Here is a 22,001-nt window from a genome sequence, read left to right as displayed (position 1 = left end):
CGTGTGAGGTGGCCATGGGGCAAAGGCGGGGCTTGTTGGAGAGTCAGTGCGAAGCTTTTCCGGTGCACTCGAATGGGTGAGTGGTGGTCCATCAACACTGTCACCTTCTTATGCCCTTTTTTTCCATTTTTGTGCAGAGAAAAATAAGAACATAATCTTCTTAGAGCCTATCCCAGCTGTCTTCGGACAAGAGGCGGGGTACACCCTGGACTGGTGGCCAGCCAATCACAGGGCACATATAGACAAACAACCATTCACACTCACATTCATACCTATGGACAATTTGGTGTCTGTATTGGTAGATGTTTGTATATTTCTGAGATATACCTTTGAAGTGTTAAGCTGCTGTGTGATGATTTTAGCTTTCTTTGTAAGATGACACCGTGAGTCCCACTGTTTTGTTGAGTAATGACCTGCTGCTACTTCCGATGGGTTGACAAGCTAATGGGTCGCCAATTAACCTAGCATGTTTTTGGAATGTGGGAGGAAACCGGACTACCCGGAGAAAACCCACGCATACACGGGGAGAACATGCAAACTCCACACAGAGATGGCCGAGGGTGGAATCGAACCCTGGTCTCCTAGCTGTGAGGTCTGCGCGCTAACCACTCTACCGCCGTGCCACCCTTGTTCCTCAGTTGTTGTCTGTATTGGTTCATGTTTGTATATTTCTGAGATATACCTTTGAAGTGTTAAGCTGCTGTGTGATGATTTTAGCTTTCTTTGTAAGATGACACCGTGAGTCCGACTGTTCTGTTGAGTAATGACCTGCTGCTGGAATCGAACTCGGGTCTCCTAGCTGTGTGGCCTGCTTGTGGTAGTATTAGCCTTCAAATAGGCCAGAACGACCAGAAAAGTTCTTGACACATGCCATAATAAATTGCATAGCGAGCTATAATTTTATTATTTGTTTTGTAAAAGCTAAGATGTGGATGTTTTGTTCAGCTAGCTTAGCATAATATTGAGCTACATTGCATTGATTTTAGCAGAATTATTGTACAAAATGTATCATGGCCCCCACATCCTTTCATTTTTCTGTATAAGACACTTCTGGATTAGCCCATTCATGACCTCAGCTCGACGTACATATTGTGTCGCATGCGTCCATCTTTGCATGTTGTGTTTGCATGCTGCAGTGCTTAGGATTGCTTGCTTACAAATTGAATTGAATTACACCATTTTCCTTTTTCAAACTGTTGTTTCCTCCCTGCTTTTCAGACGACAGCACCTCCACGGGTCACAAAGTTAGTTATTATTGCCGTCTTTTAAAATCATATATAGACTATAACTGCATGAATGTGATGCTGTTGTTTTCAGTAACAATTGAATTTAATGAGCATCTTTGCTGCGTTGGATTTATTATAATCATAATGGAAGTGTCCCTGTCACACACACAGACACACACACACACACACACACACAAATAATCAGGCTCACGTGGAGCTGTCATGGCTGTCACACCCACATTGCTGCTGCCGTGACAAGAATGTGTTAAGAGAAACTCATAAATCAATCTAATGAGAGAGTGAAGGAGTGAGTGTGTGCATGTTCTTATAGTATTGCTGATTTATTGACCTGAAAAGTATCTTTCAAAGCCTTTGATTCAATTGCACTCATTCGCGGGAATGATGATGATCAAGTTGATTGATTTGATTGTGATCCGCAACAATATTGTATTGTATGGATGCAGCTTTTTCACTGGATATCACAAGATTGAATGGATAAATTATGAGTAGACAGGGGCGTCACTAGGTTTTGAGGATGGGGGGGGGGGGGGGGGGGGGGTGAATGTAATAGACATTCCAAAAAATCCAAAAAACTGGGATATAACTTTCCCACTTTTGGACTGATTTAGTAGAGATACCATTCTGTCCAATGGACAGTAATCAATTATATAATAATAATTATTATATTATTATATTATATTATATTATTAATATTATTATATTAGCTTATTATTATTACTATCATCATTATTCTTCTTCTGATTATTAGGCTAGTATTAGCCTGCTATTGGCTTGCTTATTAGCCTGCTTTTGCCCTATTATATAAAATTATATATAATATATATTACATATATATTATATAAAAAATTATTTTGTTTTTATTTTATTTTATTATTTTATTGTTTCCCGTCCAGCCATTGGGGCAGATTGATATTTTTTTGTAAAACAAATCAATAAAAAATATTGCCCTATTAAATAAAATTATATATAATATATATAACATATATATTATATAAAAATATATTTATTTTTTATTTTTTATTATTTTTTTTATTTTTTGTGTCCTGTCCAGCCATTGGAGCAGATTGTTTTTTTTTCATAAAAAAATATTGTCCTATTATATAAAATTATATATAATATATATAACATATATATTATATTAAAATATCTTTATTTTTATTTTTTTTATTTATTTTTTTTGTGTCCCATTCAGCCATTGGGGCAGATTTTTTTGTTAAAAAAAATCAACAAAAAATTTCAAATTATGTAGGGGGGGCTTAAGAACATTTTTAGGGGGGGCTGAAGTCCCCCTAAAATAGACCTAATGACGCCACTGCGAGTAGAACTGATTTTGTTTTCCTGTTCTAACCAAGTGTGCTCAACCGTATCTTTGGCTCCCTCTACTGGCATGCACTGACACTTACTCTTCTTTCACGTCTTTTGCTTTAACTTGACTCTCTCTTGTCCCCCTTCTACTTTCTCTCCTCAAGTGGACCCCACAGTATTATGAAGTAAGTCTACTCACAAATGAAGCCATTGTCTCCCCGTAAAAGCCATTTCAGGACTTTCTTCAGTTTAGTTTACTTTTGTCTCCTTTGTTTCTTTTCAAGAAAACCCCAGCCAGCAAGGTATCTGATTATCATAATGCGTGTTAAACAACATTTAGCCCATCAGCTTCATACTTCATGCAACCTCATAAATATATGGCGCAGTTCATTTCCCATCCTTCCACACTAACATCCTGTAACGGACTGGAGGACTAAACGGCTTGAAGAATCCACTATGAATTTAAAAGAAATGTATCTCATAATGAGCCTCTCTCCTCCAGACCCCCCAGGAAACACATTGTGGACACAGATATCCACTTCTACCACGTGCCCACTCATGCTGATGCCAGCAGGAAGCGCATCACGCAGGATACAGAGGACTGGCGTCCACGCACCGGCACCACCCAATCCAGATCCTTCAGGATCCTGGCTCAGATCACGGGTACTGAGCACGGTATGTTGCCGGCACTGCATTGGCGCTCGTAGTATTTCATGTATATTTCTCTTCTAAATATAAAGTCATATAATAAAACAGATAGAATTACTATAGGAAACAATAAAAGCAGAATTTGTCTGTTCCAGGGTCAAACTGTACATTCAAAACATGGTAGAAAATGTACTGCAGAGCACACTGGTAACTGGTAACTCGCAGTCACTAAATTTAAAGAGGAAAAAAAAGATTTGTAAACATATATATAGGCCACAACATACATATAGGCCACAGCTATCTTTAACTAGCTAATTTTAATTTAGCTATCTTTATGGGAGATTTAGTACACAAAGATTTGTAACATTGGAATTAAATACATACTTTTTGCCAAACGGTGTAACTGTTACATTTGTTCACTTCCTGCTTTCCCAATATAGTTTTAATTTTAATTTTAATTTTAATTTTAATTTTAATTTTAATTTTAATTTTAATTTTAATTTTAATTTTAATTTTAATTTTAATTTTAATTTTAATTTTAATTTTAATTTTAATTTTAATTTTAATTTTAATTTTAATTTTAATTTTAATTGACAAGCTAATGAATCGCCAATTAACCTAGCATGTTTTCGGAATGTGGGAGGAAACTCGAGTACCCGGAGAAAACCCACGCATGCACGGGGAGAACATGCAAACTCCACACAGAGATGGCCGGCTTGTGGTAGTGTTCGCCTTCAAATAGGCCAGAACGACCAGAAAAATAGGGTGTTTCTTGACACATGCCATAATAAATTGCATAGCAATTTTAATTTTAATTTTAATTTTAATTTTAATTTTAATTTTAATTTTAATTTTAATTTTAATTTTAATTTTTATTTTTATTTTTATTTTTATTTTTATTTTTATTTTTATTTTTATTTTTATTTTTATTTTTATTTTTATTTTTATTTTTATTTTTATTTTTATTTTTATTTTTATTTTTATTTTTATTTTTATTTTTATTTTTATTTTTATTTTTATTTTTATTTTTATTTTAAGAGATGTTCCGAAATGTGAGAAAAAAGTTGCGGTAAGGTTTTACAAGTGTAAAAATAAGTTAACTACAAAGCGGTATTAGAGGTTGGAAGCCCAGGGTTATTAATGTAAATGTATTATTATTATTATTATTATTAGCCATATTGTACTGAGCAGCCAGGATAGAGGTATGTGAACTGCTTTTGTTGTATAGATGTTCCACTATCTATTTATATGTGAGACGTATGAATCGGACTGATGGACTAACCCATTATTGAATTTGTGTTTCTGTCCATGTAGCTCAAGAAGAAGAAGCGTCAGACAAAGCCAAGAAGACAAAGTAAGTGCATGTGTTGTGGTTTGTGATGCCTGCTGGTCTGCATTAAGCTGATTGATGACACCGTCTTCCTGTCTAGACAGCTGAGACATTTAAGTCAAAAAGCCTGATCAGTCGGTCTTTGAATAGCATTAAATGTCATTGTTTGTCGACAGTAAAAGATAACATGTAGTATGACGTGTTGACATGTGCTAATCTTGCACGAAGAGTGTGTTGGAGTGGTCCATAGGGGTAGTGTTGGGTTGGAAACACGTTCCCATCAGATGTTTTTTGGTTGTATTTGGTGGTGCATGGTGTCTAACCTGTGATGGTGATGCTTTGCAATTATGGTAATGATAATGGTTTAATTTCATTTGAACATGCATCAGATTACAATTGAGTGCATCACATAATCAGTTCCCAGTTCCACATGTCCAAAAGGAGTAGGAAGAAGCAAAGCTTATTAAATCCTACCCCTCCATCTGGTATTTTTACAATCAGTAACTGTTACATTTGTTCACTTCCTGCTTTCCTAATATAATTTTAATTTTAATTTTAATTTTAATTTTAATTTTAATTTTAATTTTAATTTTAATTTTAATTTTAATTTTAATTTTAATTTTAATTTTAATTTTAATTTTAATTTTTATTTTTATTTTTATTTTTATTTTTATTTTAATTTTAATTTTAATTTTAATTTTAATTTTAATTTTTATTTTTATTTTTATTTTTATTTTTATTTAATTTTAATTTTAATTTTAATTTTAATTTTAATTTTAATTTTAATTTTAATTTTAATTTTAATTTTAATTTTAATTTTAATTTTAATTTTAATTTTAATTTTAATTTTAATTTTAATTTTAATTTTAATTTTGCTAGAATCAGCCTGCTTATTGGCTTGCTTATTAGCCTGCTTTTGCCCTATTATATAAAACTATATATAATATATATTACATATATATTATATATTAAAAATATTTTTATTTTTATTTTTATTTTTATTTTTATTTTTATTTTTATTTTTATTTTTATTTTTATTTTTATTTTTATTTTTATTTTTATTTTTATTTTTATTTTTATTTTTATTTTTATTTTTATTTTTATTTTTATTTTTATTTTTATTTTTATTTTTATTTTTATTTTGAGTTAGTATGTTCTCTGTCGGCGGCATTATGAATTATCCTTACTGACCTTTTTTGCAGTACATTTAGCGAGTGAAGATTGCTTTTATAGTTAGTAACCCATATTTCCCATATATTTGTGGAGTGATTTCTGATTGAGAACTGCAGACAACAGTTGTGCATGTGTTTGGATGCACTGGCTGCACTTTTGTCAGTGTTGGCCCGTTGGCGTGTTCCCTAACCGGCGTGTTCCCTAACCGCCGTGTTCCCTAACCGCCGTGTTCCCTAACCGTCTTCTGGTGCTGTGCAGTGTTTACCACGGTCATTGCACGTTTGCGGTCCCATCCACATTATCCTGAATACTTTGTTTCGGCTTTCTTCCTATGTGATGGCAGAGTGAACAAGACCACCACACGGTTGGTGATCGGCCCAAAGTACAACGAGCTGAGAGACTGGCACCATGACGTTTCCGCTCGCACCCTCAATGTCCAGTAGACTTTATCGTATACGTGTACATGTATGTGTGACCATGCTTTAGATATGTTTGACCGTTGCTGGGGGCCTGTTGATGTGGGCTGAAGTCATGACACGCTTATATTCCTCACTAAAGTACATGCATACTTTCTATAATACACGGATAAAGTACGTAGTTCTGCGGTCTTACTGTAAATGCTTCCATGTTCTAGTCCTTTGTGCTTTAGGACACTTTGTGTGGTCTAAAATTTTAATTTTAATTTTAATTTTAATTTTAATTTTAATTTTAATTTTAATTTTAATTTTAATTTTAATTTTAATTTTAATTTTAATTTTAATTTTAATTTTAATTTTAATTTTAATTTTAATTTTAATTTTAATTTTAATAATTTCCTATTTTTTTAATTTTAATGAAAATTAAAGCTGTCTTCTTGCCCGAAGACAGCTGGGATAGGCTCCAGCACCCCCACGACCCTCGTGAGGAAAAGCGGTAGATGCATACATGTATGTAAAATTAAAATTAAAATTAAAATTAAAATTAAAATTAAAATTAAAATTAAAATTAAAATTAAAATTAAAATTAAAATTAAAATTAAAATTAAAATTAAAATTAAAATTAAAATTAATTTTAGACCACACAAAGTGTCCTAAAGCACATTATAGGACTAGAACATGGAAGCATTTACCGCAGAACTACGTACTTTATCCGTGTATTACATACATGCATACTTTCTATAATACACAGATAAAGTACGTAGTTCTGCGGTCTTACTGTAAATGCTTCCATGTTCTAGTCCTATAATGTGCTTTAGGACACTTTGTGTGGTCTAAAATTTTATTTTTTTAATTTTAATTTTAATTTTAATTTTAATTTTAATTTTAATTTTAATTTTAATTTTAATTTTAATTTTAATTTTAATTTTAATTTTAATTTTAATTTTAATTTTAATTTTAATTTTAATTTTAATTTTAATTTTAATTTTAATTTTAATTTTAATTTTAATCATTTCCTATTTTTTTATTTTAATGAAAATTAAAGCTGTCTTCTCGCCCAAAGACAGCTGGGATAGGCTCCAGCACCCCCCGCGACCCTCGTGAGGAAAAGCGGTAGATGCATGTAAAATTAAAATTAAAATTAAAATTAAAATTAAAATTAAAATTAAAATTAAAATTAAAATTAAAATTAAAATTAAAATCAAAATCAAAATCAAAATCAAAATTAAAATTAAAATTAAAATTAAAATTAAAATTAAAATTAAAATTAAAATTAAAATTAAAATTAAAATTAAAATTAATTTTAGACTACACAAAGTGTCCTAAAGCACATTATAGGACTAGAACATGGAAGCATTTACCGCAGAACTACGTACTTTATCCGTGTATTACATACATGCATACTTTCTATAATACACGGATAAAGTACGTAGTTCTGCGGTCTTACTGTAAATGCCTCCATGTTCTAGTCCTATAATGTGCTTTAGGACACTTTGTGTGGTCTAAAGGGGATATGAAAGTGAAAATGTTGGGTTGTTTAGGTGCAATGATAAGGATAGTGATGGTCGGAATGTTATAGTACACTTTGAAAGGTCCTCCTCGCTGTGTAAAATATTTCTCCTTATTTATCTTCTGGCTCTGTGTTTACTTTACGGTGATACGGTGTTGTCACAGATTGAAGTGGTGTTATGTTTTGAGAACAGGTAAGAATATTCAATCATTATATATTATTGCTAATAAAGTCACTGCTTACCTTTTTTTTCCTTTTCCTCTCTTCTTTTTGCTTGTATTGTTTTTTTTTCCTCTTTTTATCCTCTGATGAAAGATTAGCAAATTAGTACTGATAGCATTACAGAAAACTAGCTTAAAAATCATTTATATATTACATATATACATGTTTATATGTTCTATATAACTCAATATATTGAACAATATGTGTATGTAATATTAACATAAAATATAAAACTAATATCATTTTTATTACATACTGTATTACAGTAGCTCCACTTCCAGCAGTTCCACTTTGCTACCACTAGAGGGAAGCACAAATGCAGCCAACCGCCCATGCAGTTCCCACAGTAACAGATACCATGCAGTAGTATTTGTTGTCTTTACTTCCTGCCTTGTTTTCCCTCTTTCTCTATTTCATTTGTCAGGTCAAATATAATTGAGATAATCTGTTCCAGGGTCAAACTATTGCCCTCAGGAAACCTGTTTATTAATTGTGCACATAATGTTTGAAGTAACACTAACAGTATGCAAGTGGAAATATAATTAAACCGCAGTGTAATACAATAAAACTAAAATTAAACAAAATGACTCCACTTTTGATGATGGGCTAGGTCTCGAATCTGTAAATTCGTTCTCCAAATTTTGCTACTTTTGCCCAATATTTCAGAAACCGATTTAGCTTGGATAACTTTTCTCATGGGATGTCAACCCCCACACATATTTGTGGCCAACTGTGCTCGTATTTTGAAGGCTGGAAGTGTGTCTTGTGTGTTAAGAACGTTTCTTGACGGTTGGACGGTTGAGACAAGCTAGGTGCAAGAAAAAGATGCATGCATGACGTCAACGGGCATTGTAAAAGACTCGTTTGCATTAACAAGCAGGAAAACACAACACAGCGTAAACACACTCATAGGGCCGCACTAGCATGTTCTGCTAATCTATGCTAACCCTGCTATCTTCTCTTCATGTGACGCTCAAGATGAGTTTTTAATTTTAATTTTAATTTTAATTTTAATTTTAATTTTAATTTTAATTTTAATTTTAATTTTAATTTTAATTTTAATTTTAATTTTTTATTATTTTTATTTTATTTATTTTTTTATTATTTTTATTATTTTTATTTTTTATTTTATTTAATTTTTATTTTTTAATTTAAAATTAAATTTAAATTAAAAAAATAAAATATAAAAAAGTAAACAATTAAAATTAAAATTAAGAACTCAATTAAGAACTCAAGAAAATTAAAATTTCTTGAGTTCTTGAGTTTAATTTTAATTTTAATTTTAATTTTAATTTTAATTTTAATTTTAATTTTAATTTTAATTTTAATTTTAATTTTAATTTTAATTTTAATTTTAATTTTAATTTTAATTTTAATTTTAATTTTAATTTTAATTTCTTGAGTTTTTTCTCAACTTTTGCCGGTGTTTGAGGTCGCGGTTTGGGAGGGGGCGGGTTAGTGTTTCTGATGAAATGCTGCCAGATTAAACGGTTCGCCCAAGAAAATACTTCCCCACACAAATGTTTTTTTTGTCACATTTTTTGGCCTGTGGCTGTTCTTTTAATGGCATATTCTGAAAATATGATTTAACAAAATAACTTTTAAAAAACTTGAAAAAAAGTATTCATTCATTAAAAAAAATGTAATTTTATGAGAATAATGTCTTAATATGTGTAGACAAATAACGTAATTTTAGTCATTCCTTCATTTTCTATGGCTTTTTCCTCACGAGCCTATCCCAGCCAATCACAGGGCACATATAGACAAACAACCATTCACACTCACATTCATACCTATGGACAATTTGGAGTCGCTAATTAACCTAGCATGTTTTTGGAATGTGGGAAGAAACCGGAGTACCTGGAGAAAACCCACGCATGCACGGGAACATGTAAACTCCACACAGAGATGGCCGGGGGTAGAATTGAACCCTGGTTTCCTAGCTGTGAGGTCTGTGCGCTAACCACTCAACCTCTGTGCCACCTGTAATTCCAGTCACTTCAACTTAAAATATTTAGGTAGCATTTTTTTTAAAATTAGATTGAATGTTGTGAGATTAAAGTCATAGTATTATGGTAATAAAGTAGTAATTATGGGAAGAAAATTTACATAAAGCAAGTTGAGATAGATGGCAAAAAAACAAAAACCCAGCAGAAATGACAAAAAAACAGCTGCAATTTTACCAGTACAAGAAAAAAAAGTCCCAGTTTTCCGAGAATAAATGTGTAATATTATTTTTTTTATGATTTTTAATGATTTTTTATGATTATTTATTATTATTTTATTATTTTATTATTTTATTATTTTATTATTTTATTATTTTATTATTTTATTATTTTATTATTTTATTATTTTATTATTTTATTATTTTATTATTTTATTATAAAATTTTAGTGTCATAGAGTTGAAATATCAACAATACTAGCCAGGCCAGTCATTCCTGATTCTATGGTTTTCATCACATCAGCAGCACCCTATTTAAAAAAAAAGAAAAACAGAAAAGAATAATATTTGTGGAAGTCTTGCCCTGTATAATAACAATTTTTGTGCGACATTTGTGACATTTCATCATAACATTTTTGAACAGCCGTTTTGGAGGCTCCACCATTCACGTTGCTTCATTCATAGCGGAACAATTGACAATTAACAAGAAAAGTCAATGAGTGTTTGAGCCAACAAATGTGTTCCAGTTGACGTGGCACCAGAAGACTCCACTTGTCCTCCGAGACAACTCATGGAGGCATCTTTTAACACGCTGCGGCGGTCCGTGTGAAAAAAGCGCTTGGCAGCGTCTCACAGAGCTCGGTCACAGACTTGTAGACACAACTGTACCCGTTTTAAAAACGTCAAGAATGAAACGTGTGCTTGTGTGTCATTGGTCGTCTATATAAATGGATATGTTGGCTTTTGTCCGTCCGTGTGTGTGTGATGCAAAGAGTGCTAAATGATAGACCATCTGTTGTGTGGTGAAGCCAAGCTTGCTGGACAGCGTTAGCTATGTTAATGGACCATTTGTTCCGTGTTCAAACAACGGCAACACTTTTATGACACGTATTGTAGAACGTCATTGTTGGAGACGTGTGTTATGCAGAGTCTGGGGGCTGTTTGGGGGGAAGGGGTGGTGATGAAATACACACAGTGGGTACTTTATGTAAGACAGTTGTCGACTCGGGACTGTGGAGAAGAGCTAATGTGCAGCGGTTGCAAGTGATGTACGCATGCACACACCCAAAGGGACGTCTGGCTTTCTCTCTGTGGAGTGGTTAGCATGCTGGCCATGCAGTCAGGAGATTGGGAAGATGTGGGTTCGAGTCTAAATAGTCCATTGGTATGAATGTGTTTGTTTCCTGCATTACAACGCCTCTTGCCCATCAGAAAAAAAATGTATATATATATATATATTTTATATATTTTTTTAAAGAAAAAAAAGAAAAAAAAGAAAAAATATTAATTATATTAAATATTAATAAATATATATAATATAATAGTCTTCAATGCTTCTGCTATACCCTCCACTTTTCCAGTGCTTTGGTTCTTTGGAAAAGCTCTCATAAAACATTAAATTATTATAAATGATTATAAATTAATTTGTATTTATTAATAAATAATTAAATAAATGTTTAATGTTAATTTTTATTTTTCGACACACAATAAGATGGAAAAATAAATAAGCAAATCAAAAAACAAATGAAACAAATGAACAAATTATTTTTTATTTATTATTAAATTATTAAATAAATGTTTAATGTTAATACACAAAATAAGATGGAAAAATAAATAAGCAAATCAAAAAACAAATGAAACAAATGAACAAATTAATTTTTATTTATTATTAATTGATTAAATAAATGTTTAATGTTAATTTTTTATTTTTCGACACAAAATAAGATGGAAAAATAAATAAGCAAATCAAAAAACAAATAAAACAAATGAACAAATTAATTTTTATTTATTATTAAATTATTAAATACATGTTTAGCGTTCATTTTTATTTTTCGACACAAAATAAGATGGAAAAATAAATAAGCAAATCAAAAAACAAATGAAACAAATGAAAAAAATAATTTTTATTTATTATTAAATTATAAATAAATGTTTAATGTTAATTTTTATTTTTCGACACAAAATAAGATGGAAAAATAAATAAGCAAATCAAAAAACAAATGAAACAAATGAACAAATTAATTTTTATTTATTATTAAATTATTAAGTAAATGTTTAATGTTAATTTTTATTTTCGACACAAAATAAGATGGAAAAATAAATAAGCAAATCAAAAAACAAATAAAACAAATAAACAAATTATTTTTTATGTATTATTAAATTATTAAATAAATTTTTAACGTTAATTTTTATTTTTTTGACACAAAATAAGATGGAAAAATAAATAAACAAATCAAAAAAACAAATGAAACAAATGAACAAATTAAACTTTCATATCAAGGCGGGATTGTATTGTATTGTATTGTTTGTTTCTTTGTGTGTTTCTTATATATCATGACTTAAAAAAAACGTTTTTCAACCATATGTTCCTAAAATGACATTTTTTGTCATAATATTCCTCTTTTCCAACTCTTAGAATACCATAGATTCCAACTTTACAACTCGTTAAATTACAACCTTATTCTCTTAATATTTTGACTTTATTCTTATTATATAACTTTTTCTTTGTTTGTTTCTTATATATCATGACTTAAAAAAAACTTTTTTCAACCTTATGTTCCTAAAATGACATTTTTGTCATAATATTCCTCTTTTCCAACTCTTAGAATACCATAGATTCCACCTTTACAACTCATTAAATTACAACCTTATTATTTTAATATTTTGACTTTATTGTTATTATATAACTTTTTCTTTGTTTGTTTCTTTGTTTGTTTCTTATATATCATGACTTCAAAAAAACTTTTTTCAACCTTATGTTCCTAAAATGACATTTTTTGTCATAATATTCCTCTTTTCCAACTCTTAGAATACCATAGATTCCAACTTTACAACTCATTAAATTACAACCTTATTCTTTTAATATTTTGACTTTATTCTTATTATATAACTTTTTCTTTGTTTGTTTCTTATATATCATGAGTTAAAAACATTTTTTTTTCAACCTTATGTTCCTAAAATGACATTTTTTGTCATAATATTCCTCTTTTCCAATTCTTAGAATACCATAGATTTCACCTTTACAACTCATTAAATTACAACCTTATTCTTTTAATATTTTGACTTTATTCTTATTATATAACTTTTTCTTTGTTTGTTTCTTATATATCATAACTTTAAAAAAAACTTTTTTCAACCTTATGTTCCTAAAATGACATTTTTTTTGTCATAATATTCCTCTCATATTCAACTCATTAAATTACAACCTTATTCTTTAATATTTTGACTTTATTCTTGTAAAATTACTGCTGTTTTCCATTTTTGGTGGGAGTTTTTCAACGTAAAAATATGTACAGTGGGTACATTGTCGTAGTCTATGACCATGCATTTCAAGATAACATCTGAATTATTGAAACAAATGACAGTTAAAGACAAAACTGTGTAACAATATATAACAATAACTGCATTAAAGTGACAAACCGCCAATGATAAAATCAACCACTTCCTCCTTCCTTTGCGAATGCTCTGATATCTTTGGTGACTTAGCGTCATTACGTGGACCGCCATGTCCAGATGGGCCGCACGCTAATGAATCTAAACATCGGACCTGGCCGTTAATCAACCAATCAAGGTCGAACAGAATGAGATAAACTTGCTCTCTAATTGGCCACTACGGTAGAGAATATTAACGACCTGCGGAGTTAATTGTGGCGATTGAACGAGCGTCTTGTATCCTGAATGTTGTTAAGGGATGTGGTCAGCGATCACGACTATGAAGTTGTACTAACGCAGTACTGTGTCACTACATACAGTGTTGCCATGGCAGCAGTTGCCATAACACGTGTCCCTCGTGTGACTCCAAACAGCCGGGCTCCACATGAGAGGTTGGGGGCTCGTGACCCGATTCTTGGCATCAGCCTCAACTCTGCCTTATGTCTGTGATACATGTAAGGGAAAGGGGTGGTGGGGGGCGGGGGCGATTGGTGGCCCACCCAAGTTCTTCAGCTGCCCTTCGTGAGCACGCATACAGTACATGGAAAAACAGTCCCCATAGGAAATACAGTAGATCCCTGCTTTTTTTTTTTTTTTTTAACAATCTGAGACCACCAGCAAATGTCAAAGTACCGATAGAGGTGTCGATTTTTGACACACATCTCACTTCCTGTCCCCCTCCTGCTAACTAGGTATTGACGTTCTCCTCCGATTTTAACCTATTAAATACATTTTAACTATGAAAAGTATCGGTACTCGTGTAAGATGATATTTTAGTCGAAAACCTGTTTAGGGGCTGCACGGCGGTCGAGTGGTTAGCTCGCAAACAAGGGTTAAATTCCACCCTCGGCCATCTCTGTGTGGAGTTTGCATGTTCTCCCCGTGCATGCGTGGGTTTTCTCCGGGTACTCCGGTTTCCTCCCACATTCCAAAAATATGCTAGGTTAATTAGCGACTCCAAATTGTCCATAGGTATGAATGTGAGTGTGAATGGTTGTTTGTCTATATGTGCCCTGTGATTGGCTGGCCACCAGTCCGGGGTGTACCCCGCCTCTCGCTCGAAGACAGCTGGGATAGGCTCCAGCACCCCCACGATCCTCGTAAGGAAAAAGTGGTAAAAAAATGAATAATTAATTCATTCATTCATTTTCTACCGCCGCCGCCGCCGCATCAGGTTTTCAAAAGAAAACAAAAACGCATTTATTAAAAACAGAAAAATATACAAACTTTTTCAGTGCTTTGGTTCCGATTTTCTACAATAAAAGCTCTGATAAAACATTCCACTGTTCTCAAATATCTTATTTTTTATTTTTCTGCACAAAATAAGATGAAAAATAAATAAACAAATCAAGAATAAAGAAAATCAATCAATCAGTAATAAATAAATTAATATAATAATAATAATAAAACGGCAAATAATAAAAACTTAAGAAACCACATATAGTTGGTGGGTAGACAAATTATTTTTTTCAGATTAAAATGAACAAAGCATTATTAGAGCCCTGTAGACATGACAAAACACGACTATAGTCACATTTATACTCTTTTTATTTACAACATATTGCGCAACTGCAGGGTCTTGAGACACATGCTAACTCACAAACTAGAGAGCTAGCGACCTAAACGGTAGCCTTCAAGTTATTTCTTTTAAACTTAAATAGCCCAAAACTTACCACTTCCACACGGATAGGGAGGATGACTATTAACAGTTATTTAACCTTTAACATGAACATTAATCAAACGTAATAATTTTTCTGGGTACATGATACCATACAGCATCCATTATCATTAAACTTTCATATCAAGGCGGGGGCCTCAAACTAGTGTCCTGTGGGCCACATTTGGCCCGCGGGCCACGTGTTTGAGACCCCTGCTCTAGACCATATGGGAGTAATGTAGGTACCCACACGTCGGGGATCTGTGGCTCCAAGCTGTGTTTACCTGTACGTAAAGCACATACCATAATAATATGAACTAAATGGATGTGGTCCAGCTAACGTTAGCACGGTGTGTCCCCCTTCATCGTTAGCGCTGGTACTCTGGCATCTGTCTACACTACATCTGGACTGGAGGCTATTCAACACGCCATGCAGGCAATGACTCTCTGTTGACCCATTGCACTTGATATCCTGGCTCTGGTTCTGTGTTATGTTCTATTATATTACTATTGGTATCATAAGGGCGACCATTTTTTTTTTTTTTGTGCGTCGTCCAAATGGGAAGCTGATGGAGTGCGGTGTTGTTTAGGGGTGTGTTTTGGTCTCTGCCATATTTGTCTCAGCTCTGTCAGCGACTAGGTGGTCTGGAGTTTGTCTTACATGTACTCCATCCAGGGCACCCAGGGGACTGTGTACTTGCTTTAAGACCCACATCAAAAAGTGTTGACATAGTCTAAAGCAGGGGTCTCAAACTCAATTTACCTGGGGGCCACTGGAGCTAGGGTCTGGGTGAGGCTGGGCCGCATCAGGAAAAAAAAATAATAATAAAAATAAAAAATAATTAAAAAAAAAAAAATATATATATATAAAAGAAAAATATTTATAAATATTAATTATATTAAATATTAATAAATATATATAATATAATAGTCTTCAATGCTTCTGCTATACCCTCCACTTTTTCAGTGCTTTGGTTCTTTGGAAAAGCTCTGATAAAACATTAAATTATTATAAATGATTATAAATTATTTTTTATTTATTATTAAATTATTAAATAAATGTTTAATGTTAATTTTTATTTTTCGACACAAAATAAGATGAAAAAATAAACAAGCAAATCAAAAAACAAATGAAACAAATGAACAAATTAATTTTTATTTATTATTAAATTATTAAATAAATGTTTAATGTTAATTTTTATTTTTCGACACAAAATAGGATGGAAAAATAAATAAGCAAATCAAAAAACAAATGAAACAAATGAACAAATTAATTTGTATTTATTATTAAATTATTAAATAAATGTTTAATGTTCATTTTTATTTTTCGACACAAAATAAGATGGAAAAATAAATAAACAAATCAAAAAACAAATGAAACAAATGAAACAAATGAAACAAATGAAACAAATGAAACAAATGAAACAAATGAAACAAATGAAACAAATGAAACAAATTAATTTTTATTTATTATTAAATTATTAAATAAATGTTTAATGTTCATTTTTATTTTTCGACACAAAATAAGGTGGAAAAATAAATAAACCAATCAAAAAACAAATGAAACAAATTAACAAATTAAACTTTCATATCAAAGCGGGGGCCTCAAACAAGCGTCCCGTGGGCCGCATTGGTAAACTTTGATCGAGATTGGTTGGAAGACGGGCGGCCCGGCAGTAGAGTGGTTAGGGTTCAATTCCACCCTCGGCCATCTCTGTGTAGAGTTTCCATGTTCTCCCCGTGCATGCGTGGGTTTTCTCCGGGTACTCCGGTTTCCTCCCACATTCCAAAAACATGCTAGGTTAATTGGCGACTCCAAATTGTCCATAGGTATGAATGTGAGTGTGAATGGTTGTTTGTCTATATGTGCCCTGTGATTGGCTGGCCACCAGTCCAGAGTGTACCCCGTCCCCGTGACCCTCGTGAGGAAAAGCGGTAGAAAATGAATGAATGAATGAATGGTTGGAAAACATGGCCGCCATCAAGCAAAACATCTTTGCTGTGGCACGGATGGGACTAAGCTGCATATAAATCATTCGCCATTTGTCTATGTTGTTTTTGTAGCCTTTGTATGTCACTATAAATCTACAAAAAAAACAAAACAATATTTAAATAACTACATCTAACCCAAAGCCATATAATGTGTCATAGTTGCTTGGTCACTTGTTACTAGGCAGAATTCATAGACTCAGAAAATTATGTATTAAGTATAAACGCATACTGGTGCTGCAATGTAATATATACCAAGTTCATTCACAATACATGTTACTGTGTTATTTTATACAGTGAAGAAGAGCCAGAACCCAGCAGCCATGAGACGGCGACTGTCAAGACGATGATAAAAACACCCACAGCAACCCACGGTAAACCTGTGTGTATGTGTGCATGTGTGTGTGTGTGTATGTGATTAGGGCACAATACACTCAGGTAATCTAATCTAATGCATACAGTAGGGCTCTTGTATTGGATCTCATTAAATGTTATGCTTGGCGACTCAATTAGTATAATAATAATAATAATAATAATAACAATAACTAATTTTTTACTGTTACTGTTGATTGTGTTGCTTTTTAATCCCCCCCCCCCCCCAAAAAAAAAAAATTGTTAGTTAAACACATGGAAATTAAGTGTTTATAAATTAAGTGTAATTGCATGGAATTGGACATAATAGTTAAAGCAACATCTATTTTAACCCTTTCACGCATGACGGTCACTGCAGTGGACAGCTATTAAAAGGTCATTTTCAATTATGAAAATAGGTTTTGATGGCATTGTTGCTTATAAGCCTCTAGAGTGGACGCCTGAGAATCCACCCAACACTGCTTTGTGTGGTCAACCATTGTAACTGCAGAATAATTGTGTCAACATTGAAGATGGCTGCCAGAAATTAAAACATGCCTAGCACCTGTGGGATTTCTGCTCAATCCTTCTAGAGTAGGAGACTCCTGCAGGTAAAAAAAATATTTCTACATCAAGTAACACCTAATAATCACCATAGTTGTGAAAATTTCAATGTATTGATTTTAGATTGGGAGGAAATTGCAATTTTTCAGATGTCCACCAAAGTGGACTGCATGCAATTACATGCAATTACTGAACAGTATATCACTCTTGACAATGTTTTATCTGAAGTAGTTTTCCCTTGTATAAATCAACATTTTATGCTATTAGATTGTAAGCTGTATTGTATATATCAATATGTATGTTTTGTGCATTATTCATGATGAGTAACAGGTACTTTTCCAGCAAATTTGCTCACTGCTGTGGATCCTGAGGAGTTTCAAGCCATAGATGAGATGATCATGCTCTTCAAAGGCAAATTGTCTATCAAGCAATACATCCCCAAAAAAACAAAACCCTGGGGTGTGAAAATTTTGGCAAGATCAGGGGCTTCAGGATACATGTACCATTTTGAAGTGTACAGGGGTGCAGCCAGCACAGGTGCAGTCAACGAATTGGGAATGGCTGCAGACGTCATCTTGCGCCTCTGTGATGACATCCAATTCAAGAACCACAAGGTGTTTTTTGATAGCTACTTTCGTGGCATTCCACTAATTACTGTCTTGAAGGAACAGGGCATCTATGTCACTGGCACATGCCGGGTCAACAGGCTTCAGGGGGCACAAACAAAACTCAGGAGTGCAACAGAACTCAAAGAAGGAGGAAGAGGAGCTATCTCTGTTGTCACCAATGGTGAAGATCTCACTGTCAAACTTGGTCTCTTCCTGTCTTGGCAAGCACCTGACGGATGTTGCACAGAGATGGTCCAAGAAAGATAAGAAGATCATCACCATGGACAGGGCATTTGCAGTGAAGGTCAACAACGATTATATGGGAGTGTTTGACCTGATGGACCAAATGGTGGCAATGTATCCTCACAGATGCAAGACCAAACACTGGTACATCAGAATGTTCTTCCACTTCCTCGATGTAACCGTTGTGAATGCCTGGCATCTCCTCAGATTCTCTGGATTGGACTAGGGTGGTCTTCTGCCTTTCAAGGCATCTGTGGCGCATTCATTGATAAATGCAGGCACTGTCCGCAAAAGGGGGAGACCAAGTGACACTTCCCCACCTCCTATTCCTGTAAAGCGCAAACCTGCATCCAAGGTACCCGGGGAGGTCAGGCCTGGTCCTGGAAACCTCTTGCCCCAGCTGAACAACATAAAAAATGCCCAAAGATCCCAAGACCCTGCGTGCACACGAAAAACAAAGTGCAGCTGCATGTGTTGCAATGTGGCTGTGTGCCCTGGGTGCATGGCAATTTTTCACACAAGACGGTGATCTAGTACTGTATCTCAGTACTGATCGACTACATAAGTACATAAGCATAAGCATGCAGCGTTGTAGCAGGGTTGTACCACCTCATCTGTGGCCTATCCCTAACCTTGTGAGGTTGTCAGTTGATGCACTATAGTTTGTGTAGTTTGTCAGTTGAAGCTCTGCAGTTTGATGAGTTTTGTCAATTGAAGCACTGCTGTTTGTCTCGTTTTGTCAAAATTCACAAACGCATGCTGTCCACCTATGTGGACATATTCATAACTTCTTGAAAATTTGGTGTATAAAAACAGAACCAAATCAGTTCTTATTTTTATGTCTAAAGACACATAAAAACACTTAGTAACATTTTTTTAACTCAGTTTATCATGGGTCATGCATGAAAGGGTTAATGTTTTTTTAGTCAGAAAATGTATTTTTCTGTACTTTCATTCCAAATATAGACCCACCCCCTCCATATATGTCCCATACTAAAAAAATGTTCCAAATGTGTTAGGGACTAAAGGTGATTTATTGCTTGTTATTGCAACTAGTTAACGTGTATAGAAAAGGCTTATTTTCCGAGAAGGACTTTATTTTTTCTGTTCTTGTCTCCCTTACACGTGCAGCAGCTCTATTCTGTCACAAAGATAATATTTATTAAAGCAGACCAGTGAGGAGTTTGAGTATAAGCTTTTAAGGTGCAAGGCACAACAGCGACGTTATTACACCATACTCGCTCGAGACGACGTTTGAAATGAAAAGGAATATATTTTAAATTTGTTTGGTTTAGTGAACGTGAGGCACCTAGCTGTCGCCTTGATAGAATTGCCTCATAAAGGCAGTCGGCCACCCTGGGACCCTGCCTGCCTCGTGAAAATATACTGCAGGGTCGTATAGTGCCCCCCCCAGAATGGAACGTAGTTGCTCACCCATGGCGGTAAAGGTCTGCTCTGAGTTATACATGCACATTTTCAAGCTAAGGGGCAATGTATAGAAAAAAAACCCCAAAAAACGAAAAATCATGTGATTTCCTCCAGCCAATAATAGAGAAGTAATGAGTACAGCAAAGAAATGTAATGACTACAGTTATATGGTTAATATAAATTAAATGATGATTATTAAAAACTGACTAAAGTTGAAAAAAATCATGTCTTCGGGCACAATACCCCGATTCTCTATTCTTAGAGCACTGTAAACTTGACATAACACCCCTATAGTCATCTTCATTTTCTACCGCTTATCCTCACGAGGGTTGCAAGGTGTTGCTGGAGCCTATCCCAGCTATCTTCGAGTGAGAGGCGGGGTACACCCTGGACTGGTGACCAGCCAATCACAGGGCACATATAGACAAACAACCATTCACACTCACATTCATACCTATGGACAATTTGGAGTCGCTAATTAACCTAGCATGTTTTTGGAATGTGGGAGGAAACCGGAGTACCCGGAGAAAACCCACGCATGCACGGGGAGAACATGCAACTCAGGTCTCCTAGCTGTGAGGTCTGCGCGCTAACCACTCAACTGCCGTGCAGCCTGAAAAAAACATAATATGCCAAAATTATTTAGGCTTGGGGGGTTCATTCATTCATTTTCTACCGCTTATCCTCACAAGGGTCGTGGGGGTGCTGGAGCCTATCCCAGCTGTCTTCGGGCAAGAGTCGGGGTACACACTGGACCCTGCAACCCTCGAGAGGATAAGCGGTAGAAAATAAAGATGACTATAGGGGTGTTATGTCAAGTTTACAGTGCTCTAAGACTCCCCGAGCCAATCACAGGGCACATATAGACAAACAACCATTCACACTCACATTCATACCTATGGACAATTTGGAGTCGCTAATTAACCTAGCATGAGTGTGAATGGTTGTTTGTCTATATGTGCCCTGTGATTGGCTGGCCACCAGTCCAGGGTGTACCCTGCCTCTCACCCAAAGACAGCTGGGATAGGCTCCAGCACCCCCGCGACCCTCATGAGGAAAAGCGGTAGAAAATGAATGAATGAATGAATGTTTCATTCAAGAATAAATTCATAGACACATTTTATAGCATTTCTGTAGCATTTTAGCCCAAAAGTAGTATTACAAGATCACTGCTAAAACATAAACATGTGAATAAACATGCTTCCATTATTTATTGGTACCCCATCCATCCTCCATGTTGAAGACGAAAGATGAAAAGACCAGCCGGTCTGCATGTTTATCCAGGTGTTGGTGTTTGAACCGGGGAAGCTGTCTTTCTGCAGTATGCGGTAGGAATGTGTCTTTTCCAAGACTGATGTGGAAAATCCATAGTTGTGACAGCGCTAGTAAGCCCGCTTTGCCGACACCTGCTGGGTATGCGGACAGCGGGAGCAAAGGTCGAACAACTTGCACACCTGCAATGCAAACACAGAGACGTTATCTGTTATACGGCTCCCATAAGAAGTAGGAATCATCTGTTCCGGGGGCCAAGCTGTTACCATCATAAAACCCCTAACTATTATTAACAGTAACATGTAAAAAATATGTAAATCTCATTTTTTAATAAAGAAAAAGTCTTGTCACTCAAGTGTAAAAAGAAGTTAACCATTTTGTTTTACTTTGTCTTTGTCTTTTTTGTGTGCGATGCCAACCACAGAATAATGATAACCATAGAA

General features: G+C 33.9%; 1 protein-coding gene across 3 annotated transcripts in view; it reads left to right on the top strand.

The window, feature by feature from the left end:
- pdlim5a (PDZ and LIM domain 5a) overlaps window positions 1–22,001 on the top strand; it is a 57,728-nt gene that overhangs the window by 29,656 nt on the left and 6,071 nt on the right. The window contains exons 5-10 of one of the 3 annotated variants that reach the window (XM_058071667.1): window positions 1,219–1,244; window positions 2,717–2,737; window positions 2,837–2,854; window positions 3,055–3,227; window positions 4,515–4,554; window positions 17,390–17,466. In XM_058071667.1, coding sequence (XP_057927650.1) covers window positions 1,219–1,244; window positions 2,717–2,737; window positions 2,837–2,854; window positions 3,055–3,227; window positions 4,515–4,554; window positions 17,390–17,466 — 355 coding nt within the window. Of the gene's footprint in view, window positions 77–1,218; window positions 1,245–2,716; window positions 2,738–2,836; window positions 2,855–3,054; window positions 3,228–4,514; window positions 4,555–17,389; window positions 17,467–22,001 lie in introns of all 3 variants that reach the window. The other 2 variants (XM_058071668.1, XM_058071666.1) reach the window with 2 other exon arrangements.

Source organism: Doryrhamphus excisus, chromosome 4 (assembly GCF_030265055.1).
Source record: "Doryrhamphus excisus isolate RoL2022-K1 chromosome 4, RoL_Dexc_1.0, whole genome shotgun sequence".
NCBI lineage: Eukaryota > Metazoa > Chordata > Actinopteri > Syngnathiformes > Syngnathidae > Doryrhamphus > Doryrhamphus excisus.
This window is presented reverse-complemented; position numbering and strand designations above follow the sequence as displayed.